Source organism: Cyprinodon tularosa, unplaced genomic scaffold, assembly GCF_016077235.1.
Source record: "Cyprinodon tularosa strain WSP-4 unplaced genomic scaffold, ASM1607723v1 ctg505, whole genome shotgun sequence".
Classification (NCBI taxonomy): Eukaryota; Metazoa; Chordata; class Actinopteri; order Cyprinodontiformes; family Cyprinodontidae; genus Cyprinodon; species Cyprinodon tularosa.
In genome coordinates, this window is record NW_024039236.1 from 499,858 (window position 1) to 521,189 (window position 21,332).

General features: G+C 39.6%; 1 protein-coding gene across 4 annotated transcripts in view; it reads left to right on the plus strand.

The window, feature by feature from the left end:
- The window catches only part of LOC119795242 (attractin-like protein 1), a 437,403-nt gene that overhangs the window by 59,798 nt on the left and 356,273 nt on the right, over positions 1 to 21,332 (plus strand). For all 4 annotated transcript variants that reach the window (XM_038303135.1, XM_038303136.1, XM_038303137.1 and 1 more), the window contains exons 5-8: positions 3,907 to 4,115; positions 12,371 to 12,545; positions 12,632 to 12,719; positions 14,614 to 14,854. In XM_038303135.1, coding sequence (XP_038159063.1) covers positions 3,907 to 4,115; positions 12,371 to 12,545; positions 12,632 to 12,719; positions 14,614 to 14,854 — 713 coding nt within the window. The remainder of the gene's footprint in view (positions 1 to 3,906; positions 4,116 to 12,370; positions 12,546 to 12,631; positions 12,720 to 14,613; positions 14,855 to 21,332) is intronic.

Sequence of the window (21,332 nt, forward strand, 5' to 3'; positions counted from 1 at the left end):
AAGATTTCTGTACATTTGTAGACAATTTTCCTGGTTTGTGTTATTTTAAATACAATCTTTCTGTTGGAAGGAATCTTTTACTGGCAACACTTTTACTGGTTGCCTTCCTTTTTGACCTCTGGGGCTCCCTTAGGAAGGGTCATATGAGGAATAAAATCAGAGATTTACTGTAATTGGTGACAAAGATCCAGCCATGAGATTTTGCAGCATAATTCTTAATACGCAAAATGTAGTACATAAGTCTGAATTATTTGCTATGTCACCATTTATGATGTCTAAAAAAATTTTTCCTGGTAAAACATAACATTGGCCATTTTAGAATGAATCTTCGTAGTAAACAGATGATGATGATGATGATGATGATGATGATGATGATGATGATGAGACGTATAAAGCTGAGCCATGACTGTAAAGTTGTTTTTTTTTGAAAAACACTAAAAAGCTGAAGAAATGTTGGTGAGATTTATAAATATAGCAAAGATGCTTTCAGTGATTTCCTTCAGTGTTTGAAAAGATCCAACATTTCTGGCAAAACTTCACCAACCAGCTGCATGAAGAGTGTCAATGAAGTGGGGAGGTTAAAACTTCAGCAACAGTTAAAGCGCAGAAACAGCTCTGCACTTCAAGTGCAAAACACACACTTTATTTGAGACCAACACTTTCTCTGGGGACCCTGAAGCAGGCAGCAGTGCACACTGTGTAGTGAGTCTGAATCGATATAAAGTTGGTTGAATGTTATAATAAAAATAACATATAAATGCTAAACCTGAATGGAGAGGAATTAAACAGCTGATGTAGAGTATTGTTGAGGACTGACACTCTGGGTCCCGGAGCGAGACCCTTACCCCCACACTGCTCCCTGGGTGCTGCACAATGGCAGCCCACTGCTTCCCAAGGGGATGGGTTAAATGCAGAGAGTTTACTTTGTTGCTCTGTACTTTTTACAGTGGAATGACAATAAAACACTGGAAAGAAAAAAAAAATTGTTTCGATACCACTAGAGTGGAGGAGTCATCATTTGGCTCAGGCACAGAGAAAAGAATAAAAAGTAAAGCTAATATCATTGTTAAATATAGAGGAGGATCATTCTGAAATGGTGATTAATGATTAAAAATCAAACTGCAGACCTCCACTATGTGCTGACTTTTTCCTTAGAGCAGCCAAAGTTAACCGCAGTGGTCTGGAAGTCAATAAATGGCTTCAGACAACAGTCCTTCCCTTTCCTTTGCTTTAAGGTGGCTGTTTTAAAACATGTTCTATTATATATATATATATTATATATATATATATATATATATATATATATATATATATATATATATATATATATATATATATATATATATATATATATATATATATATATATATATATATATATATATATATATATATATATATATAAATAAATATATATACATATATATATATATATATATATATATATATATATATATATATATATATATATATATATATATATATATATATATATATATACCAAATAGCTTTTTTTTTTGGTTTTAGTTTTTGTATTGGGAGGAAAATCCCCCCTTTAGGTATTTTAACCTCCAGGAAACTATTCCACTTGTCTTACAGAAATATGTCCTCTGTCTGTGTTGTAAATAATTTGCCACGAAAACATTTGGCATATTCCTGTTAAAAGATTTTTTAAAAACCATCTCCATCAGACCTTTAAATACTCCCGTAGATGACAGTTTCCACTTTAAATGTAGGTTTATGTGCTTGTTTTTTAGTTTTCACAACCTTTTCTCTTTTTTTAAAGAAGATTTACACATTTTACCAACATAAGGACATGAAAATTTCATTGAAATCCATGTAATCAAACAAAAGAAGGGTGTTATTCTTGTCTTTGTCAGATAATCATGCAATAAATCAGACCAACATTTTGATGCTGTACAGTGCAGCTTTCCTGTGCCGTGCTTTCTGGCTGGTTGGTGCGTCACACAAAGCAGACACACCTGCCTGTCTGGGCCAGTAATGATAGCCTTGATGAAAAAATGGAGTGATTTGTGGTACGACGCACGGGAGGAGGGAGGGCAATTATAAAGCTACATGGCTCTGAGTGGCACACACACTAGGAGGTTACACTGGTTGCCATGACTACCCTGTACTGTAGCAATTCAGCTTTTGGTATTAACAAAAAGATAATATTTCTACTTGTGGTCCATGACCCCCATTTACCTCAGCAGCGCTATTTTAAATAGAATTCATAAACGACTATTTCATACTATAATTAAATCTTTTTTTTACTCCAGTTAAATGTGCTTTGAGATGTAGCTTCATATCTTGTTGTTTTAATTGAAGCACACATTCGGGGCACTGGGGGAAAATGCTTTTGATGATCTGAAGCACTAAACATGTCAGACCATGTGGCTTCCTTTTTCATTTGATCTTGTTTCAGTTTCACCAGAATAAAGAGAAGTCTGACCTGCAGAATCAAAGGATAGCTTAAATAGGACCTGTTGGACAGGATGATGTAGGAAAACCAATCTCAGTAATCGTCATGTGTTGGAACATTGCAGGAGAAGATCAGTATATATTTTCATTTCAGACAGTAGAATATTCTAGGTTGAGCAGCTGGCAGAAAGCGACAGGTTTCAACAAATCAATCAGTTTCTAGGTTTCTGGGCTGCCGCTGAGAAACACAGAGTCTGAGATCCCTCCAAAGATTCTCTATTGGGCCTGGAGACTGGCTAGGCCACGTCAGAACCTAGATCTGCTTCTTCCAGAGCCGCTACTTGGTTATCCTGGCTGTGTGCTTCGGCTCATTGTGATGCTGGAAGACCCAGCCTCCACCCATCTTCAATGTTCTGAGTGAAGGAGGTTGTTCCCCAGAATCTACCAATGCATAGCCCTGGCCATCCTCTCCATAATACAGAGCAGTCACCCTGTGCCTTGTGCAGTGAAAATCCCCCAGAGAATGATGCTACCACCCCCATGCTTCACAGTAGGAGTGATGTTTTAGGATCTCATCATTCTTCTTCCTCCAAACACGGTTAGTGGAATTATGACTATTTTGGTCTCATCTGATCACTTGACTTTCTCCCATGACTCCTCTGGATCATCCAGATGATCATTAAATTGCAGATGGGCCTTGACAGGTTTGGTATAGGCAGGAGAACCTTCCTTGCCATGCATGATTTCAAACGTCTAAGTGTATTACCAGCTGTGACCATGGAAACGGTGGTCCCAGCTCTTTGCAGGTCATTGAGCAGCTCCTCCCGTATAGTTCTGGGTTGATTTCTCACCTTTGTTAGGATCATTGAGACCCCACCAGGTGAGATCCTGCATAAAGCTCCAGTCTGAGGGAGATTGACAGTCATGTTTAGCTTCTTCCATTTTCTAATGAAGCTCCAACAGTGGAGCTTTTTCACCAAGCTGCTTGGTTATTTCTCCGCAGCCCTTTCCAGCCTGGTGGAGGTGGACAGTTTAGTCTCTGGTGTCTTTGGACAGCTCCTTGGTCTGGGCCATGTTAGTAGTTGGATTCTAACTGCTTTTTTGGGTTGGACAGGTGTCTTTATGCAGCAAACCAGCTCAAACAGGTGCATCTAATTTAGGAGAATTTAAATGGAGGTGGACATTTTGAAGGCAGATTAACAGGTCTGTGAGGGTCAGAATTCTGGCTGATTGACAGCTGTTCAAATACTGATTTGCGTCTGTGTTATTATACAAATAAAAAAAATCTTTAAAAAATCTTCTTTTGTGTTATTTAGATTTATTTTAGATTATGTCTCTCACAGCGGATATATGCCTACAATGACAATTTTAGACCTCCATGATTTATAAGTGGGATAACTTACTAAATATTATTAATATAAATGATGTGTCACTGTATAAGCACTGCTTCATGACCTTGGACATGGTTCCTGTCTAATTTCCTCAGGATAAATTCCTGTCCCAACAACTGCTCAGGCCACGGCAGATGCAGCGCTGGGAACTCGGTGGCGGGTCGTGTTTACTGTGAATGTGATGAGTACTGGAAAGGAGAGGCCTGTGACATTCCCTACTGCAGGGCCAACTGTGGCAGCCCGGATCACGGCTACTGCGACCTGACCGGAGAAAAGCTGTGTGTCTGCAACGACAGCTGGCAAGGTAAACAAAGCTAATCAATCTTTCATTACCTGGGAGAAGAGCTCTTTAATCAAAACCAGGTCCCTGAGAGATGGTTTTATTCTCAGAACAAAGACCACATTTCCCATGATGCCACGCATGGAGGCACTCTGCTTTGATGTCTGTGTTTTGATTATCAACCTGAAAAAAAAGGAGATTTATAAACCCTACAAATAGCAACGTCCTTCATGCTTATTTCCCACATCTTATGATCCTAAATACCGTTTATGTTGAATGTTATAAAGCTTCATCACACACTTGAGATTTCTAAATAAACACAAAATGTTGTTTAAAAAGTTTTTAATCTTTTGTTTGAGTTTTGATTCCGTTACACAATAGACCTGCTTTACAAGGCAAAAAACCCCTAAAAATTTAAAATGTAAAAGCTTTCCTCTAACCTTCTCCCACAGTAAATCAACAGTAATACAATTATGCGTTAATTAATGCAAAAATAATATATTTTTTCCTTCCCATAACAAGTCAAACTCTTATTAAACAGCGCCCTCTCATGGGCAAATAGATAAAATACAGAAATAATAACCAGTAAATAAATAAACAAATACATAAGAATAATGATAATAATAACTGTAAAACAGATGTGTGTTGTGATTTTATGTTCTATTCTATTCCCAGCCCGCTGGGAATTTATGTCTCTGATACTTTAAGATGTTTGTTGCTCTCCCCTGTAGGGGGGTAAAATATCTTATTTAATCAGATATAATTTCAGCTGTTATATAGTGTTTATGACACACAGTCCTACTAACTGTGTGTTAGAACAACAGATGAAAGAGTGATTCGAGCACTAATCATGGTCAAACAGATATTTCTGCACATACATGGAATAAATTCACCACAACTTCTGTTCAAAATATAAGATTTTATTAACAAAATTCATTCAGCCCCAAGTCAAACATATTTCAGTTTAACACTCTCAACTAAGACTAGTAAAACTAAACTCAACTAAACTAACTACTATGTACAAAGAGGAAGGGGGAAACAATTGAAAAACATATTACAGTTTAAGATGGATTCTGTGTTTGAAACCAAAGTTTATCTGGAAGAATTTGGGATGTGATCAAATTAGCTTTTCACTCATTTTAAAGAAATTGGAATGTTTTCAGACCAATTGACAATGCAAATCCATGAGGTGAATAAAACATTATTTGGCCAAATAATGTTTTATTGAATGATTTGCTTAATCAAGAACCAAAAACCTTTAGCTAAATGATTCTTTACCCTCTTTGAAATAGCTAGCAGCGAATAGACATCAGGATTCCACTAAATGACTCTTGGTCAGACTTGGTAATGGAAATATAATGAGCATTTGAGGAACATATGAACACTAATGTTATATCAGTGTTTAAATCCTTAGTGAATAAAGCTTGTCTAAGCTTTAGCAACAGCTCAACACATATTCCAGTAGCATAGCGTAGCATGCAGTCCATTCTTTAGCATCAATTAGCTTCATCTTTACTCCGCAGTAAACACACGATATGATTAGCATCATCAAAAGACACATTGCTTGTTCTGTCCCTAATCATGCCAGACCTGCAAACCTTTTTCCATGTTTATTTGGAAAGCTTGAGTTTCATCCAGTTTTGCAGCTCTGCAGTCAGGGACTCATTGTCTCATTGTTGCAGAAGTCCCCCAGCTGTTATTCACCAAAGCTACGTTTTCTCCTCTGGTCATCCTGTCAAGACGAAATATGGACACTGGTTCCCACTGTCCAAAAAGTATGATCATGGCATGTGGCACAACATGTGCTATGTTGTTTTTTTTTTTTTTTTATTAATGTTACACATCTAAATCAAAGTGAAAATAGATGTAATAGAGCAACACAGATAAGTGGATAAAAGTGAACAGAAAAGAAGTGATGCAGGAGTTTTAATCCTTTATTATAACTCAAATCAGTAAAGTTAGTATCCAGTTATAATCCTCCATTAATTTTCCTCTGAAATAAATCCATCATAATTCACATCCAGGCAACATTCCCCGCCTGTCTGCAGACAATGGTCGTAATCATTACAGCTTGTCTGTGCAGTTATTGGTCAACCTGAAATGAGCTTTATTACTGCATGTTTAGGTGACTTTTCAGATAACTTCCATTAAAATCTTCCATTTATTGGTCTTTGTGTAGTTATTTTATTTTAGGTGTGTTTTGCGTATTGGTCATTTTTACTTTTGTTTTTTTTTTTTTCTTTAAAGGGGCCCAGACACATTCTATAAAAAAGAAAACACAATAGAACATATTTAACAGCTAAAATAAAATATTCTATGCCAAGCGATGTTCCTGAATGTTTCCTTTTTCCTTCTTTAACCTGAAACTGTAATCAGCAAACAGGAACTTTGTTGTATGCTGTCGCCACCTGCTGGCTTTACTTATTCTTGCATCCATTAAGATCTGGGAGCTTCTGCAGAGTGATGGCTTTGCTTCAGTGGACTCAAACATTCATGTTGAATTCTGAAAGCTGATGTTTCCTGTTCCTCTTGGCTTCTGCTGCTCTGTGTTTGTTTTGTTTTTTTTACACTTTATCTTGGACCATTTCTCTTTCTCTCCACCCTTCCACTGGAAAAAAATGCTTTCTTGTTTAATCATTCCTTATTCCAAAGCTAAAAATCATAGCAGCAGATTTGTGCAGCTCCATTCAGTGTTTTGTAGTTGTGCTAAGGAAAAAAAGATCTAATAAAAAAAAACATGCAGGACGATTGTTTTACACCAGGGGTGCCCAACCTTTTTTAAACCAAGATCTACTTTTGAAGTTGATGGCATGTCGAGATCTACCAAGCCAAACACAAGGGATGGGCAGTATTTGTCTTTTATTTTTTACAGGTGGAGAATAAACAGAAAGTCCAACACACGGGGAAATGATCAATTGTTTCAAAAAATAGGTTGCAAAACCAGAACTTAACAATCTCATAAGAAGTTCACATCATATCACTCTCACTCACTCACTCACTCACTCACTCACTCACTCACTCACTCACTCACTCACTCACTCACTCACTCACTCACTCACTCACTCACTCACTCACTCACTCACTCACTCACTCACTCACTCACTCACTCACTCACTTATCAGACTCACCAAAACTATAGAAAAGAGCAGCCAAGATCTCCAGACGAAGGCTGTGCAGTCAAAAAAAATCGAAATACACCAATTGATACACACACACAGTCCAGTAGAGAAAAAAACAAAAAAAACGTTAGAACTGTAAATTTACAGTCATATGTTTATATCACTGTTTATATATATATATAAACAAAAAGGAAATTTTGTTTGGAACAGCTCTCTGGACAATTTCATCCTTTTTTAAAGTGCAGCCTTGAGAAGTAGTAAAAAAAAAAAAAATAAAAAAAATATATATATATATATATATATATATATATATATATATATATATATATATATATATATATATATATATATATATATATATATATATATATATATATATATATATTTTATTTATTTTTTTAATCCTGTAGGAAAATTCAACAATTCTGGTTCAGTATAAAGAAAAAGTTGGATAAGATCTTCACCGTTAGCACTGAGTGTAACCCAATGCATATGTTACTGGGAGTGACAAACAAAAGCCTTAAGAAGAATTGTGAAAAACACCTTTACAGGATGCTTACATTCTGCGCTAGAAAATGTGTCCTTTTGAACTGGATAACAGATAAGGTTCCATCCACAACACAATGGCAACGGTCCGTCCTTGAATATGTCTCACTGGACTTTTTAACTAGTAAATTACATAATAGAGATGATATGTTTCATAATATTTGGGATCCCTTTATATTGTATACTGGTCTTGATATTTTTGCTATTTTTTCACGTAGCTTTACATAATATATTGCATTAATATGTTTGTTTTATTTTATCACGTCATTTATTTAATTTATATGTATATTTACTTTTTATTTATTTATTTATTTATTTTTATTATTTTTTTTTTTAGCCGGTGTATTGTTATGTTAATTTGTGTTTGTCTTTATTAAAATGGAAAAATAACCAATAAACATATATATTAAAAAAATAAATAAAAAAGGATGAAATTGTCCAGAGAGCTGTTCCAAACAAAATTTCCTTTTTGTTTTACACTTGTGTATGACAAATAAAATCTGTCAAAGATCACTTCAAACTTCACTGGGCATTGGCCTTGGCAGAGAAACTGGCAGATTTATTAAAATTCAACAGGAAAACGGATAAAAATAGGAAAATACTAGCTACAAACTATGTGGATGTGAAGATATAACATACAGCAGAATGGTTGGTTGACTGTTTCTTTAATTTCGGGCAGCTCTTGAACTCCAATACCCAGCATCAGTGTGCGAGATACCTGTCAATATTTGGGGGGGGTCCCCATCTCCTGATTGTTGCGCAATACCGATCTAAATTTTCATTAACGGACATACCTTCCAGACTCACAGTGAAACAACAAGTACTTCAGATTATAACAGAAACTCTGATGATATAACAGACATAACAGTAACAAATAAAACATGTAACTTAATAACCTGGAAAAGATTGACATTAACTGGCAGCTCCTAATACTGAACATGCAAACCGGTGCATGCTAAGAAAACTAACTTCTTCTGCCCCGTTACATCTTTCTTCTGTTTAGCGTGCACATGGCTAATTTGCATACGCACACAGGATTGGCTGGCTGTACTTGGCAAAAAAACAGAACTAATTTGTGAATAAATGTTTTTGATTTTAAATACCAGACATGTTGAGCATAAAAACATTTTAGTGACCATTAGTGACAAAAAAATATATATTTTTAAAATTTTTTTGACACAATTTAAGACCCCCCCCCCCCCCCCCTAAAAAATGTTGCTTTTGAGGCAAAATTTAACCCCCCCCGGACCCCCCCGTATTTCGCACTCTGCCCAGCATGCAATGCGGCGTGTAGCGTCACGGGTTGGAGGCTAGAGCGAGAGGGCAGTTCTGAATGTAGCTTGCTACTGAAAGGTTCTGTGGAAGTTTGGAAATAAATATACAGAACAAGTTTACACTCTTCGTCTGTTCTATATAGAATCGAAGAACAACACAGTTCCAAAAATCTTTGGAAGAATCTGCCACGGCTCAGCCACCTGACGTCGGTGTGCAGCAGCAGATCAGGGTGGTCTCCACCTGCCTCCTCGATCTGGGCATGGAATAAACGCCTCTGAAAACTCCTGGCCTGAATAGAGCAAGCGATTTTCATCGTAACGTCCATGACATCCTTCATATTTAAAATATTGCCACACAGCTGTTGTTGATGAATGATGCAGTGGTTGATCCAAAAAATCCGGGAAAGTTTCAGACAGCTTGAACAGAGCAACGAATCCAGCAGTGCGTCCAACCATAGATGGAGCCCCATCAGTTGTGATAGATGTCATTGGCCCTTTTTCAATTCACAAGAATGCGAGTACGTTCTCGCGTTCTCGTCAAGTCCGTTCTTGGCGAGAATGCAGGAAGATCGGACTTGACGAGAACGTGAGCACGCAAGCACGTATGTGTATCGGAACAGAAGCGTATGGTTAAAAATTGCGGTTACCCTCGGAGGTCTGCTGGTCACTCTGGTCCGCTCAACGTCAGACTTTTTTTATTTTATTTCGCACTAACTCTGTAAACAGGCCACACAGGGAGGCTTAAATGTATAATGTTATCGCCTCAAACGATTTTAAAAACGTACTTTTGAAGAACAACAGCAGCAGAAAAGGGAATGTTTAACTTAACACTGTGAGCGCTGTCTGGAATCAAGCTGCGGCCACGGGGCATTCTGGGGAAGCGGTCAGTCTGAAGAACGCACAAGTCTGCTCTGATGCATGCTCGATAAAGAGGGCGGGGTGAGAACAACATCCGGGGATTTGGTGCGTTCTCGATCTGGCGTTCTCGAGAATTGGAACGGTACTCGGGCTGAGGCTGATGACGTGTCACGAGTACACGAGCACATGAGAACGCTCAAGAACGCATATTGAGAAACGGCCATTATCTCATTATCTCTTCAGATTCTTCTTCGCGCTTTAGAGTCCCTGGTAGCAACCTAGTAACCGTGGCAAACCATGCCCAGCAATCAGCATGCATAAAAAAAGGTTCCCTGCATACTTTTTACTCTTCATTTGATTATTAGGAAAATAGACGTTGGCCTCTCGTGATCAATGATTTGATTAGTGTTTTTTAAAACTTTTTTTTTTGTCATAGCCATAAATAGGTCTACATTGTAAAACTTCTCGCGATTGACTGAAACTCCGCCCACGATCGACTGGTAGATCGCGATCGACTGGTTGGGCACCCCTCTTTTACACCATTTCTTTTGGGTCAACTGGAGCAAAACTGAAAATGCAAAAGATTTTTCATGTGTGACTCACATAGCATAATGTTTTTAATTGCACTAAAGAATTAAAATAGGTGTAATTTTTTTGTAATTGTGAAAGACAGAAAATGTTACACTGCACAAATAGTAAACTGTATGAATGTGACACCAAGCCTCTATCCTACTGGAAATAGCACATTAACGCAGGTTTTTCAAACACTGCTCAGCATTTGGCTCCACATTGGCACCAAACCTGGTCTAACCTCTCGCTGATTTTAACTCGGGTCATTTTCCAAGTGGTTTGACCCGGGTGCACACGGTTCAGTGACCTGCTTCCACTGCCACTATCAGACGATGGTTTTTGGGTTATTTGACCAGAGGGTAAAAGGTACAACAGAATGCAGTTAGTAGAAATGTACTGAATAATTTAAAGGGGTAATTGTGAAAGTTAAAATGATAAAAATATATTTCTCTCTGCAACTTTAAATTCACTGTTAGAATGCACAAATACTTTTGATTGAAAATTACAGTCATCCAAACCCCCCTTAACATTCCCGCACCTGTACAGCACTGTGGTGTCTTTGTCAGTGTGCAAAACTGCTCAATACAAAATGTTGATTTATTGATTAATCCATGATTACTGATACCGAATTAATTAGATGAGAGAAACCATCCGCTGCATGACAGTTACTGTGTATTTTTTATTTGTCTCCATTTATTTCTGTCACCTCTTTTGAAGACCCACTGCTTGCTTAAGAAAATAACTTTAGTTCATTTCAGGTATGAAACATTTTCCATAAAGTCCAGATTTCTTTATTGAAGTGATTTTTTTTTTTATTGGATTGTTATGATTTTACTAGCTGAACCCCCCATATATACATTATATGCACTTGAAATAAGACAATGCAATGATTTTTCTTATTTAAAATGTAAATTGTCTCGTTCCATTGCCAAAGTGTCTCACTCAGGAAGAAATGCACTTATTTAGATTTCAAGATTTTGCAGTGGCTTAAGTGTGTGTGTCACGGGAGGGGTGAGCTTAATGTCCATCAGTACCTCACAAAGATTTATGTCCACTTTTAGATTTGCACTATATTTTAGTTTAAGTATTTTAAAACTTTAATAAATCAGACTGACTCAAGGTATTTTTTGCAAACACATGTCAGGAGCCTGCTAGCTAAGCTTTGTTTAGTGCTCACTGTCTAACATAATGAGCTTCAACGTTCAGTTTAAATCTCTGTATTAATATGATATTTTTATAAGTTATAGTTTATCATGATGTTTAAAAAGATTAAATTTAGGGATAATGAAAAGCTTTTTTGCCCATTTTTATTTCCTCTTTCTGAACTCTCCACAAACCACTGGGTTGTAACTCTGACATTTGTATCATTCAGGCATGAAAGGTCCTTAAAAGAAAGGAATGGTTGAGTGAAAACAAGAAGGATGAGCTTAAAGAAAACATTCAAAGTCAATCTGAGGAAGATTATTTCCAGCAGCGTCTCGTACACACAGTTTAAATGTGAAAGTAATTTACCACCATAGAGGGAGTTTCCAGTTAGCTGCTGGCTGAACATTGGGTGTTCAGTAGAAGGTTTCACTGATGCATCTGTTCCTGAAGTGTGTTTTTCTCCTGCAGAAGCACCTCAGCCTCAAAGCTTCTTCTTTTCTTCTATTCGAAACCCTTTCTGTGCTACAGAATACAGGTGGAAAAAGATAAAAACAATGACAACAACAAAGGATAAACCCTGGAACTATTAGTCTGGTCATTTTATAACGTGATTAATGGTTTGAGTTCTTAGAGGAGAAGATGGAGGGTCATCATTTTTAGCAGTATTATTTAGATGGAACAGATTCAGCTTGCTTAAGGCTATTTCAGGTATAACCCTTAACACCCAGTATCTGTCCTACAGTATCTGCTTCTCTCTCTGCCTCAGGACCCGACTGCACCCTCCCTGTTCCCTCCACAGAGGCCTTCTGGATGCTGCCCAGCATCAAGCCATCGGCTCAGTCTCTGGGCCGGGCCTCCCACGCCGCCTTGGTCCACTCTCGGTTGATGTGGGTGGTAGGAGGCTACTCCTTCAACTACTCCAACTACCACATGGTGCTCAAGTACGCTTGGCGTATTTCAGGCTGTGTTTTATTTAATGTCAGCCTCGTGGCGCTCAGTGCTGAGGTTTCTCTCTCTGTCTGCGCAGTTACAACCTGGACACCAGCGCATGGGACGTGGTGCCAGTCAGCAACGGACCTCTCTACAGATATGGACACTCTCTGGCTCTCTACCAGGTTAAACACACCTACATTTTTTATTAATTCATTTATTTTGGGGTAAATATTGTTCATAATATTAATATTTAACAAGAGGAAAATAATAATAGGATATTGAGCTCTTTATAATATATGTGTGTAAGTATGTTTAATGTATTTATTTGTTTATTTATTCATGTACTGTAGATGTCTACATACACATCTGTCCACAGTTTAATCCTGTAACAGATTTCCAGGGATCTTGGATTCACTTTAAAAATGTGTCACTTTAGAAAATGTCCAAACCTTGTTTAAAAAAAGCATTAAGTCAACACAACGTCTGAGGAGTGCAGAACAGAAAATAAAATCAATCAATCAATCAATCCATCCATCCATCCATCCATCCGTCCGTCCGTCCGTCCGTCCGTCCGTCCGTCCGTCCGTCCGTCCGTCCGTCCATCCATCCATCCATCCATCCATCCATCCATCCATCCATCCATCCATCCATCCATCTTCCGCTTATCAATTCAATTAAATTTTCTATTCAGTTTATTTATATAGCGCCAAATTCACAACACATGTCATCTCAAGGCACTTTACAGTTCAACCAGATCATACAGTCAAATTGATTCAAAGTTTTCTATTTAAGGAAAACCAGTTGATTGCATTGACTCATTGACTCAAATACAATCCCTCACACTAAGCATGCTTGTAGCGACAGTGGAGAGGAAAAACTCCCTTTGAACAGGAAGAAACCTCCAGCAGAACCAGGCTCAGTGTGAGCAGCCATCTGCCGAGGCCGACTGGGGTTCAAGGAGACAGAAGCAGAGACACAAAAAAGAAGCAGAGACACAAAAATTATCAGGGGTCATGTCACGTGGGTAGCAGCTTCAGTAGGGGGGCCCAGGCGTCCCCCCCCCCTCCAGCCACTTGGGCCAGCTCCTCCGGGGTAATCCCAAGGCGCCCCCAGGCAAGCTGTGAAACTTAGTCCCTCCAACGGTCCTGGGTCTCCCCCTGGTTCTCCTCCTGGTGGGACATGCCTGGAACACCTCACCAGGGAGACGCCCAGGAGGCATCCTAACCAGATGGCAATATTATATTGAAGCCAAATGATGCTGAGGAAGAGAGTGGGAGTGCGCCACTTACTGGCTGGAAGGAGTTAAACTTTACGCTTTTTACAGATATTGGTCAAAAAATATCCTCATCATCCTCATCCTCATGCTTTTTAAACCCTGGACTCACCGTCATTCAGCAACTTTTTTCAGAAAATGTGTTGAAGATTTGAAATATAGAAATACTTTAATCTCTAACCAAAAAAATAACATAAATTGAAAATTAATTTTCTGTCCTGATACCAAAACAAATAACAAAATAAAGGTGAATCTAGTAATAATCTATTTGTATTCTCCAGGCTCCTCAAATTGTTAAGTCTGTTTTTTTTTATCACTTACTGTAATAAATTATAGATTCTTTGGTAAAACTTAATGTTTTAAGGCATCACTGATTTTATTAGTGGAAAAGTCACATCTGTCTGCTTCATATCATGTGAAAAGCTGTATGCACTGTTTATTAGAAAGAAAGTAAAGAGATAATAAAAGAGGTCTATGCATCGGCTGTCTGAAGCATTGGTGATAGCAGGGCATTGCACAGGACCTTTTCTAACTTTTACTTAAATAACAAAAAATAAACACCTAAATATAACCATCCCTTTGTTTGGAGGATTTATTTATGTTCTGCCCAATTATGTTGAACACATTTATTTTTTGTCTGTCTAACATGGGAAGGTCTTTGTTAAAGCCTAATAGTCTACTAAAATGAACTCAAACCTGAACTGAAATGACTGAAATGAATATTGTGTGTCCGTCAAGTACAGCTTTACAGAAAGCAAACATCTGCACAGCTCAGAACTAACCTTTCGCTTGTCTATCTGCAGGATGACATCTACATGTTTGGTGGAAAGCTGGAGGGGGGGCCGGCCAACATCACAGACGAGCTGTGGTTGTTTAACATTCCCACTCGTACCTGGTCACCACGGAAACCAGCTCCTCTTTATGCTGTGGAGGGCCACACAGCTCATGTGGTGGAGCTGTCCAATGGCGACCCGGTGATGCTGATCTTCTTCGGCTACTCGCCCATCTACAGCTACATCAATAAGGTTCAGGAGTACAACATCAGTAAGTGCACTTTCTGGCACCTCTCTTTTCTTATGTTTATTTAAAATAGTCTTAACAGAGTTAACCAGGCGATGCAAATAATTTAATGAAATAAAAAGAAACTAGAGGAAGCAAACCAGCGTGTAGCAAAAATATTACACCAAGATGTGTTGCATTTAGGGAAGTTTTCTAGCTAGTTAGCTAGTATTAGCTATAGAAAATCTAATCTAGAGGCATTGAGAAAGAAGTAAAGTTCTGATGAGATTATATCTCATATTTAGGAAATATCACTACTATTCCTACTCATCTTCATCAGAGGCTGAGTCACAGTCTTAGTCCTCCCTCATCCCAGACACCTCCTCCAGCTCCTCTTGGAGACGTGAAAGGTGCTGCAGGGTCAGACAAGACACATGGTCCCTGCAGCATGTCCTGGGCCGCCTCCAGGCCACCTGCTGATGTGACCTGCCTGGAGTCCAGGGGACAGTCCTGGGGACATCAAGGGACATCCAGGGGAAATCTGAAACATACAGTTGAGAATGAAGTTTACACACTCTTCCATTAAAGATAAAGAAAATCTGCTGACAGTAAAAGAAATTAAAATTGACAAAAGCAATAATAAACAAAAATGATGAATGATTGAAATCATATATATCAATATATGGAGTTTTTTGACCACCTTGTTGACTTCAGCCTGGGTGTCGAAATAGTCCGACTGAGAGGATCTATTCTCTGCTTCTGCCAGGGAAGCAGGGAAGCATCAGCTAGGTTCAGGCAATCCTTAAAATATTCCCTCCACTCTCTGACACTACCCTTATTGGAGGTCAGCGGCCCTCTGGCCCCACTGAAAACAGAGGTAGCGCAGCACTCCTTTCCCCTCCAGAGGTACCAGATGGTTTGCCAGAACTGCTTTGAGGCAGACCAATAGTCTTTTATCATGGTCTCTCTAAACTCCTTCCAGGCCCTTGATTTTACCATTTTGACCCCCCAGGCACCAGCACACCTGGCCTTAAGGTTAGCTGGTGGCTTCCTAAGGAGTCTCACAAGACAAACAATCTTGATGGGTCTGCTTCACCTTGGCAGCATCACCTACTGCCGGTAACCACCACGGCATGCTGGGATATCCTCCCCGACAAGCATCACAGAACTTACGACTACAGCTATGGAGGCTGCATCAAGAATAGCGGCAGAGAACATTGTCCTCTCTGACTCTATATCCTCAGCCTCCCTGGGAATCTCAGGGGAGCTCTCCGGAAGGGGGGTGTAGAACATGTCCCTGACCAAGGGTCCCACTAAATGATCCCTGCAGACCTGCCCTTCTCACTTGAGTCTGACTTGGTTTTTCCTCTTCCTCCATCAACTAACCATAAGGTGGTGGTCAGTAGACAACTCCACCTCTTCTTCCGAGTGTCCAAGACATGTGGTTAAAGAAGATATGACTACAAATTCAATCATGGACCTTTGGCCTAGTATGTCCTGGTACCAGGTGCACTGATGGACATCCTTATGCTTGGATGTTGTGTTTATTATGGGCAACCCATGACTTGCACTGAAGTCCAATAATGCTCAAGTTCATACCGTAGCTGGGGGCCAGTATCTCACGATTACGCCCCTTCAATTGTCACTCTCATTTCTCCCAGCAGAATGATGGAATCCGCAGAAGGGGTACTCTCCAACAACCTCTCCAGAAACACTAAGCTGGGTTCACACCAAACGCAGCAGGAGCAGCTAGTTTACATGCAAAGGCAATGGTTGATGTCCGTCAAGGCGCAGCAAAATGTCCCGCAGCGCGTCTGAGCAGCTGAAGCAGCGCGTCATGAGTGTTTAAGCATCCGAAGTGCGTGAAGCGCTGCAAACGCACTGCTGCTCGAGATGGAAAAATTAAACTTTTGCTGCTGGACGCGCCACATCAACCAATCAGAGAAGCTGATCTGGGAACTAGCAGGGAGACAGACACAGAACTGATGATACAGATCACTATGATCACTCCTCTGAAACTGTTTATTAACGCCTAAATTAACTTAAACTGCTGAAACCTGCCGGCAAAACATGTTAGCTTTTATTATCCTGGTGCCTGCAGTTTGGATTACGTACATGTAAACCACCTACCAGCCGCCGCGGCAAACCACGAGGAGGCGACCGGGCCATAGGCTGCTGTTAAATGGGATTCCTACTGATAGCGTACCACCGGTATGTGGGGGTCTGAGCGGCTCCGACAGAAATAATATTGGAAGGCAGGATGGTAATCTGGATGAACTGACTGCACAGATTGAGTTTTCAGGTGTATTTTCTCACTTAAAAACATATTAGAACTACTTTATTCCCACTGATCACAGCAAATATAGCTGCAAGGCAGAGAAAGGATAGTGAAGCTCCGCCCAACGCGCGTCAGACCCTTTGCTGCTTCAGCCGCGCGTCAGAACTAAACTTGTATAAGCATCAGAAATTAAGCACCAGATGGGTTTTTGCTGCTTCTGGTGCGTTTGGTGTGAACGCAGCTTAGAAAGCCAGGTAAACCTCACTACCATTCGGCCTGTAGGCTGAGACAGCAGTAAGGGACCTCCTCCACTAGCAACCCTTGAACACAACCCTCTCAGCTACCAGACTGAACTCCAACATGAGATTGCTGAGCTGGTGGGGCATTGCTGAGCTTGGGCCACTCTAAAGTAGGAGAGAGTTCATCCTCTCTCAGGGAGACGGGTTCCACAGCCCAGGCTATGTGTGGAGGTGAGCCCAGCTATTTTAACTGGTATTACTCACCCTCCTACAGAAGTCTAGACTCCTAAGTCTCCAAAGTCAGCTTGGCTAAGTCATAATTATAACATAAATGTTTAGTTTGGTGGGTTTTTTTTTCTTTTGATTTTGTTTTTATTAAACTGGCAAAACCGGTTTCCATAAAGGTTTATGTGGCTGTTCATATATGGATATTTTGTATCTCTTTATTTAAGCATTTTATATTTTCTAAGACACCTAACTTTGATTTTCCTTTCTGGACTCTTTGGCCTCCTATTATTGAATTAGCCGTAATCAACAAAGAAACCAGAAAATGTAAAAAACCACTATTTCTCCCATTATTACTGTATTATGCCTTTTTTTTGTTTTGGTCATCACCAAAAACCTACTTTGAATGTAAAATGCAGCACATCTAGAGAGGGGTATATGAACTTCAACCTTATGATATATTGAACATTTTTATTTAGTTTTTCCAAATGTTTTGTACGAAGGTAATTTTTTCCATTTTCCAATTTAATGGTCTATTTATTTTTCTCAATTATTCTTTTAAATATAGTTTTTCAATGTTTTTATGTAAGCTCAGTAGGTAAATTCCCATGTTTGGATGTAACAGTAAATAAACTTTTAGGCCCTTGGGGGAGATGGAGATGGATTAAATCCATGATAGAAAAACTCTCATCAATCCATTCTATCTTTACATTCACAAAGGGTGATTAATCCCAAATCTGTTAAAAATGTCATATTAGGTCAAATACCTTCTGATACACTATATTGCCAAAAGTATTTGCTCACCCATCCAAATTATTGGAATCAGGTGTTCCAATCACTTCCATGGCCACAGGTGTATAAATTCAAGCACCTAGGCATGCAGACTGTTTTTACAAACATTTGTGAAAGAATGGGTCGCTCTCAGGAGCTCAGTGAATTCCAGCGTGGAACTGTGATAGGATGCCACCTGTGCAACAAATCCAGTCGTGAAATTTCCTCGCTCCTAAATATTCCACAGTCAACTGTCAGCTGTATTATAAGAAAATGGAAGTGTTTGGGAACGACAGCAACTCAGCCACGAAGAGGTAGGCCACGTAAACTGACGGAGCGGGGTCAGCGGATGCTGACGCGCATAGTGCGAAGAGGTCGCCAACTTTCTGCAGAGTCAATCACTACAGACCTCCAAACTTCATGTGGCCTTCAGATTAGCTCAAGAACAGTGCGCAGAGAGCTTCATGGAATGGGTTTCCATGGTCGAGCAGCTGCATCCAAGCCATACATCACCAAGTGCAATGCAAAGCGTCGGATGCGGTGGTGTAAAGCACGCCGCCACTGGACTCTAGAGCAGTGGAGACGCGTTCTCTGGAGTGACGAATCGCGCTTCTCCATCTGGCAATCTGATGGACGGGTCTGGGTTTGGCGGTTGCCAGGAGAACGGTACTTGTCTGACTGCATTGTGCCAAGTGTAAAGTTTGGTGGAGGGGGGATTATGGTGTGGGGTTGTTTTTCAGGAGCTGGGCTTGGCCCCTTAGTTCCAGTGAAAGGAACTCTGAATGCTTCAGCATACCAAGACATTTTGGACAATTCCATGCTCCCAACTTTGTGGGAACAGTTTGGAGCTGGCCCCTTCCTCTTCCAACATGACTGTGCACCAGTGCACAAAGCAAGGTCCATAAAGACATGGATGACAGAGTCTGGTGTGGATGAACTTGACTGGCCTGCACAGAGTCCTGACCTCAACCCGATAGAACACCTTTGGGATGAATTAGAGCGGAGACTGAGAGCCAGGCCTTCTCGTCCAACATCAGTGTGCGACCTCACAAATGCGCTTCTGGAAGAATGGTCAAAAATTCCCATAAACACACTCCTAAACCTTGTGGACAGCCTTCCCAGAAGAGTTGAAGCTGTTCTAGCTGCAAAGGGTGGACCGACGTCATATTGAACCCTATGGATTAGGAACGGGATGTCACTTAAGCTCATATGTGAGTCAAGGCAGGTGAGCAAATACTTTTGGCAATATAGTGTATGTGCCTGACATTCAGCCCAGGACCGACCAATTAAATACCTTTCATCTAAACAGCAGCTAAATTCAGGTCTTTATCATTGCAGAGCATCGCCACTAGATGGCGGTGTTGCAGTGTTTTTATTGAACTGGACTGGACTCGTTGACCAAGCTTAAAAAAACACATATTTTTCTTCTCCCCTCACACACACACACACACACACACACACACACACACACACACACACACACACACACACACACACACACACACACACACACACACACACACACACACACACACACACACACAGACAGATTGCCAAACAATGAGTCACACACACAGTGGTGTACAGTGAAAGTGGTCATTAAGAAGAGGTGGCACCAAGGCCAGAGCGTCTGGGAGAAGACAGTGACTAATGAATCCTTCTCTCTTCCTCCTTCCAGTTTTTCCTCTTCTTGTCTCTTCCCTCTTCCTAAACATTTTTTTATCCTCCTCTCTCCTCTTCTGAATTATGATTTGCATCTTTTTTCCTTTTATCGTCCAACCTCTGTCTGTCTCTCCTCATCGTCCGCTCCTCCACTCAGCCTTTCTGTCTCTGGCTGCCCTTTTCTTCTCATGACATTGCCATGGTGTTAGTTTGCACGGAGCATCATTAGACCTTAGAGGGGTAGCTAAGAGTCAGCCTGGAAGAGAACAAGTGGGAGTAGAAATGGAGTGTAAAATAGGAAGTAACTGGTTTTAATGACCTTGCTGAGGCCGGTTCACAGCAATTAGCTGCCAGAGATGCGATGGTAGTTGACCTTCTGTGTTCTTATCGTTCCAATTTTACGTCAAAGCATCAACCTGTTCCTTCTTGTTCTTTTTGCATTCTTTTCTAACATCTCATCTTTCTAGGCCTTTTGGCTGCATTAGAGCTGCAAACGTTATTAAGTTTGTATCTAAAATCTTCAGTGATATGGAAACTGTTCAATATGCAGCAAAAAAAGTCAGAGCATGTCTGTGGATTATATCTCTAAATGTTCAGGATCATGACAGAAGGTGGTGATTAATTATCTACCCAATAAAGGAGACCATCCTGAACCCTAAAGCTACCATCGTTATGTACAGTAGTTGTTTTCTGCAGCATTTACTGGTTAGTGTGGGAATCAGGCAGTGGGCCTTCTTCCACAGGCATTATGGCTTTTGGCAAAATGCAACAGGGACCTCCTCTGACTATGTCAAACTATAGCTTTGTTTTGTTCTCTTTTATGGGGACCAGACACCCAGAGTGCATCACTGATGACAGATTTATGGAAAGCTTATTATGAAGTGAATTTTGTACAATTATTGTTGGAAGTAAATAAAATTCTTTATAAACGGAATAAAAAAAACAACAAAAAAACAGAAATGAAACTTGAAAAAACTTCAGAATCAAAATTAGATTTCAGGAGTAATATTTTAAAATAATTTTATTTACATTTTCTTATTTCTATTTATAATCTTTTTAATTGTATTTTTCCAAAGAATTTGTACTATTTTTAGAGTTTTATGATTTGTCTTTTCAATTGTGTTTTATAGATCCTTTTTACACGTTCTCTTCTCGTCATGCTCTGTACATATTGTTGCCAATAAAAAATGCATCTTTGCTCCTCTTTCCAGAAGAAATACTGGCCAAACATGTACAGAGATGTTTAAAGAACCATCTGAAAAGAAAATTGCTGAAAGAGAAATTTGAAAATCAAATATAACAAAAAATACAAATACAAAATATACGGTATGCAAATTAGCAGAAAATT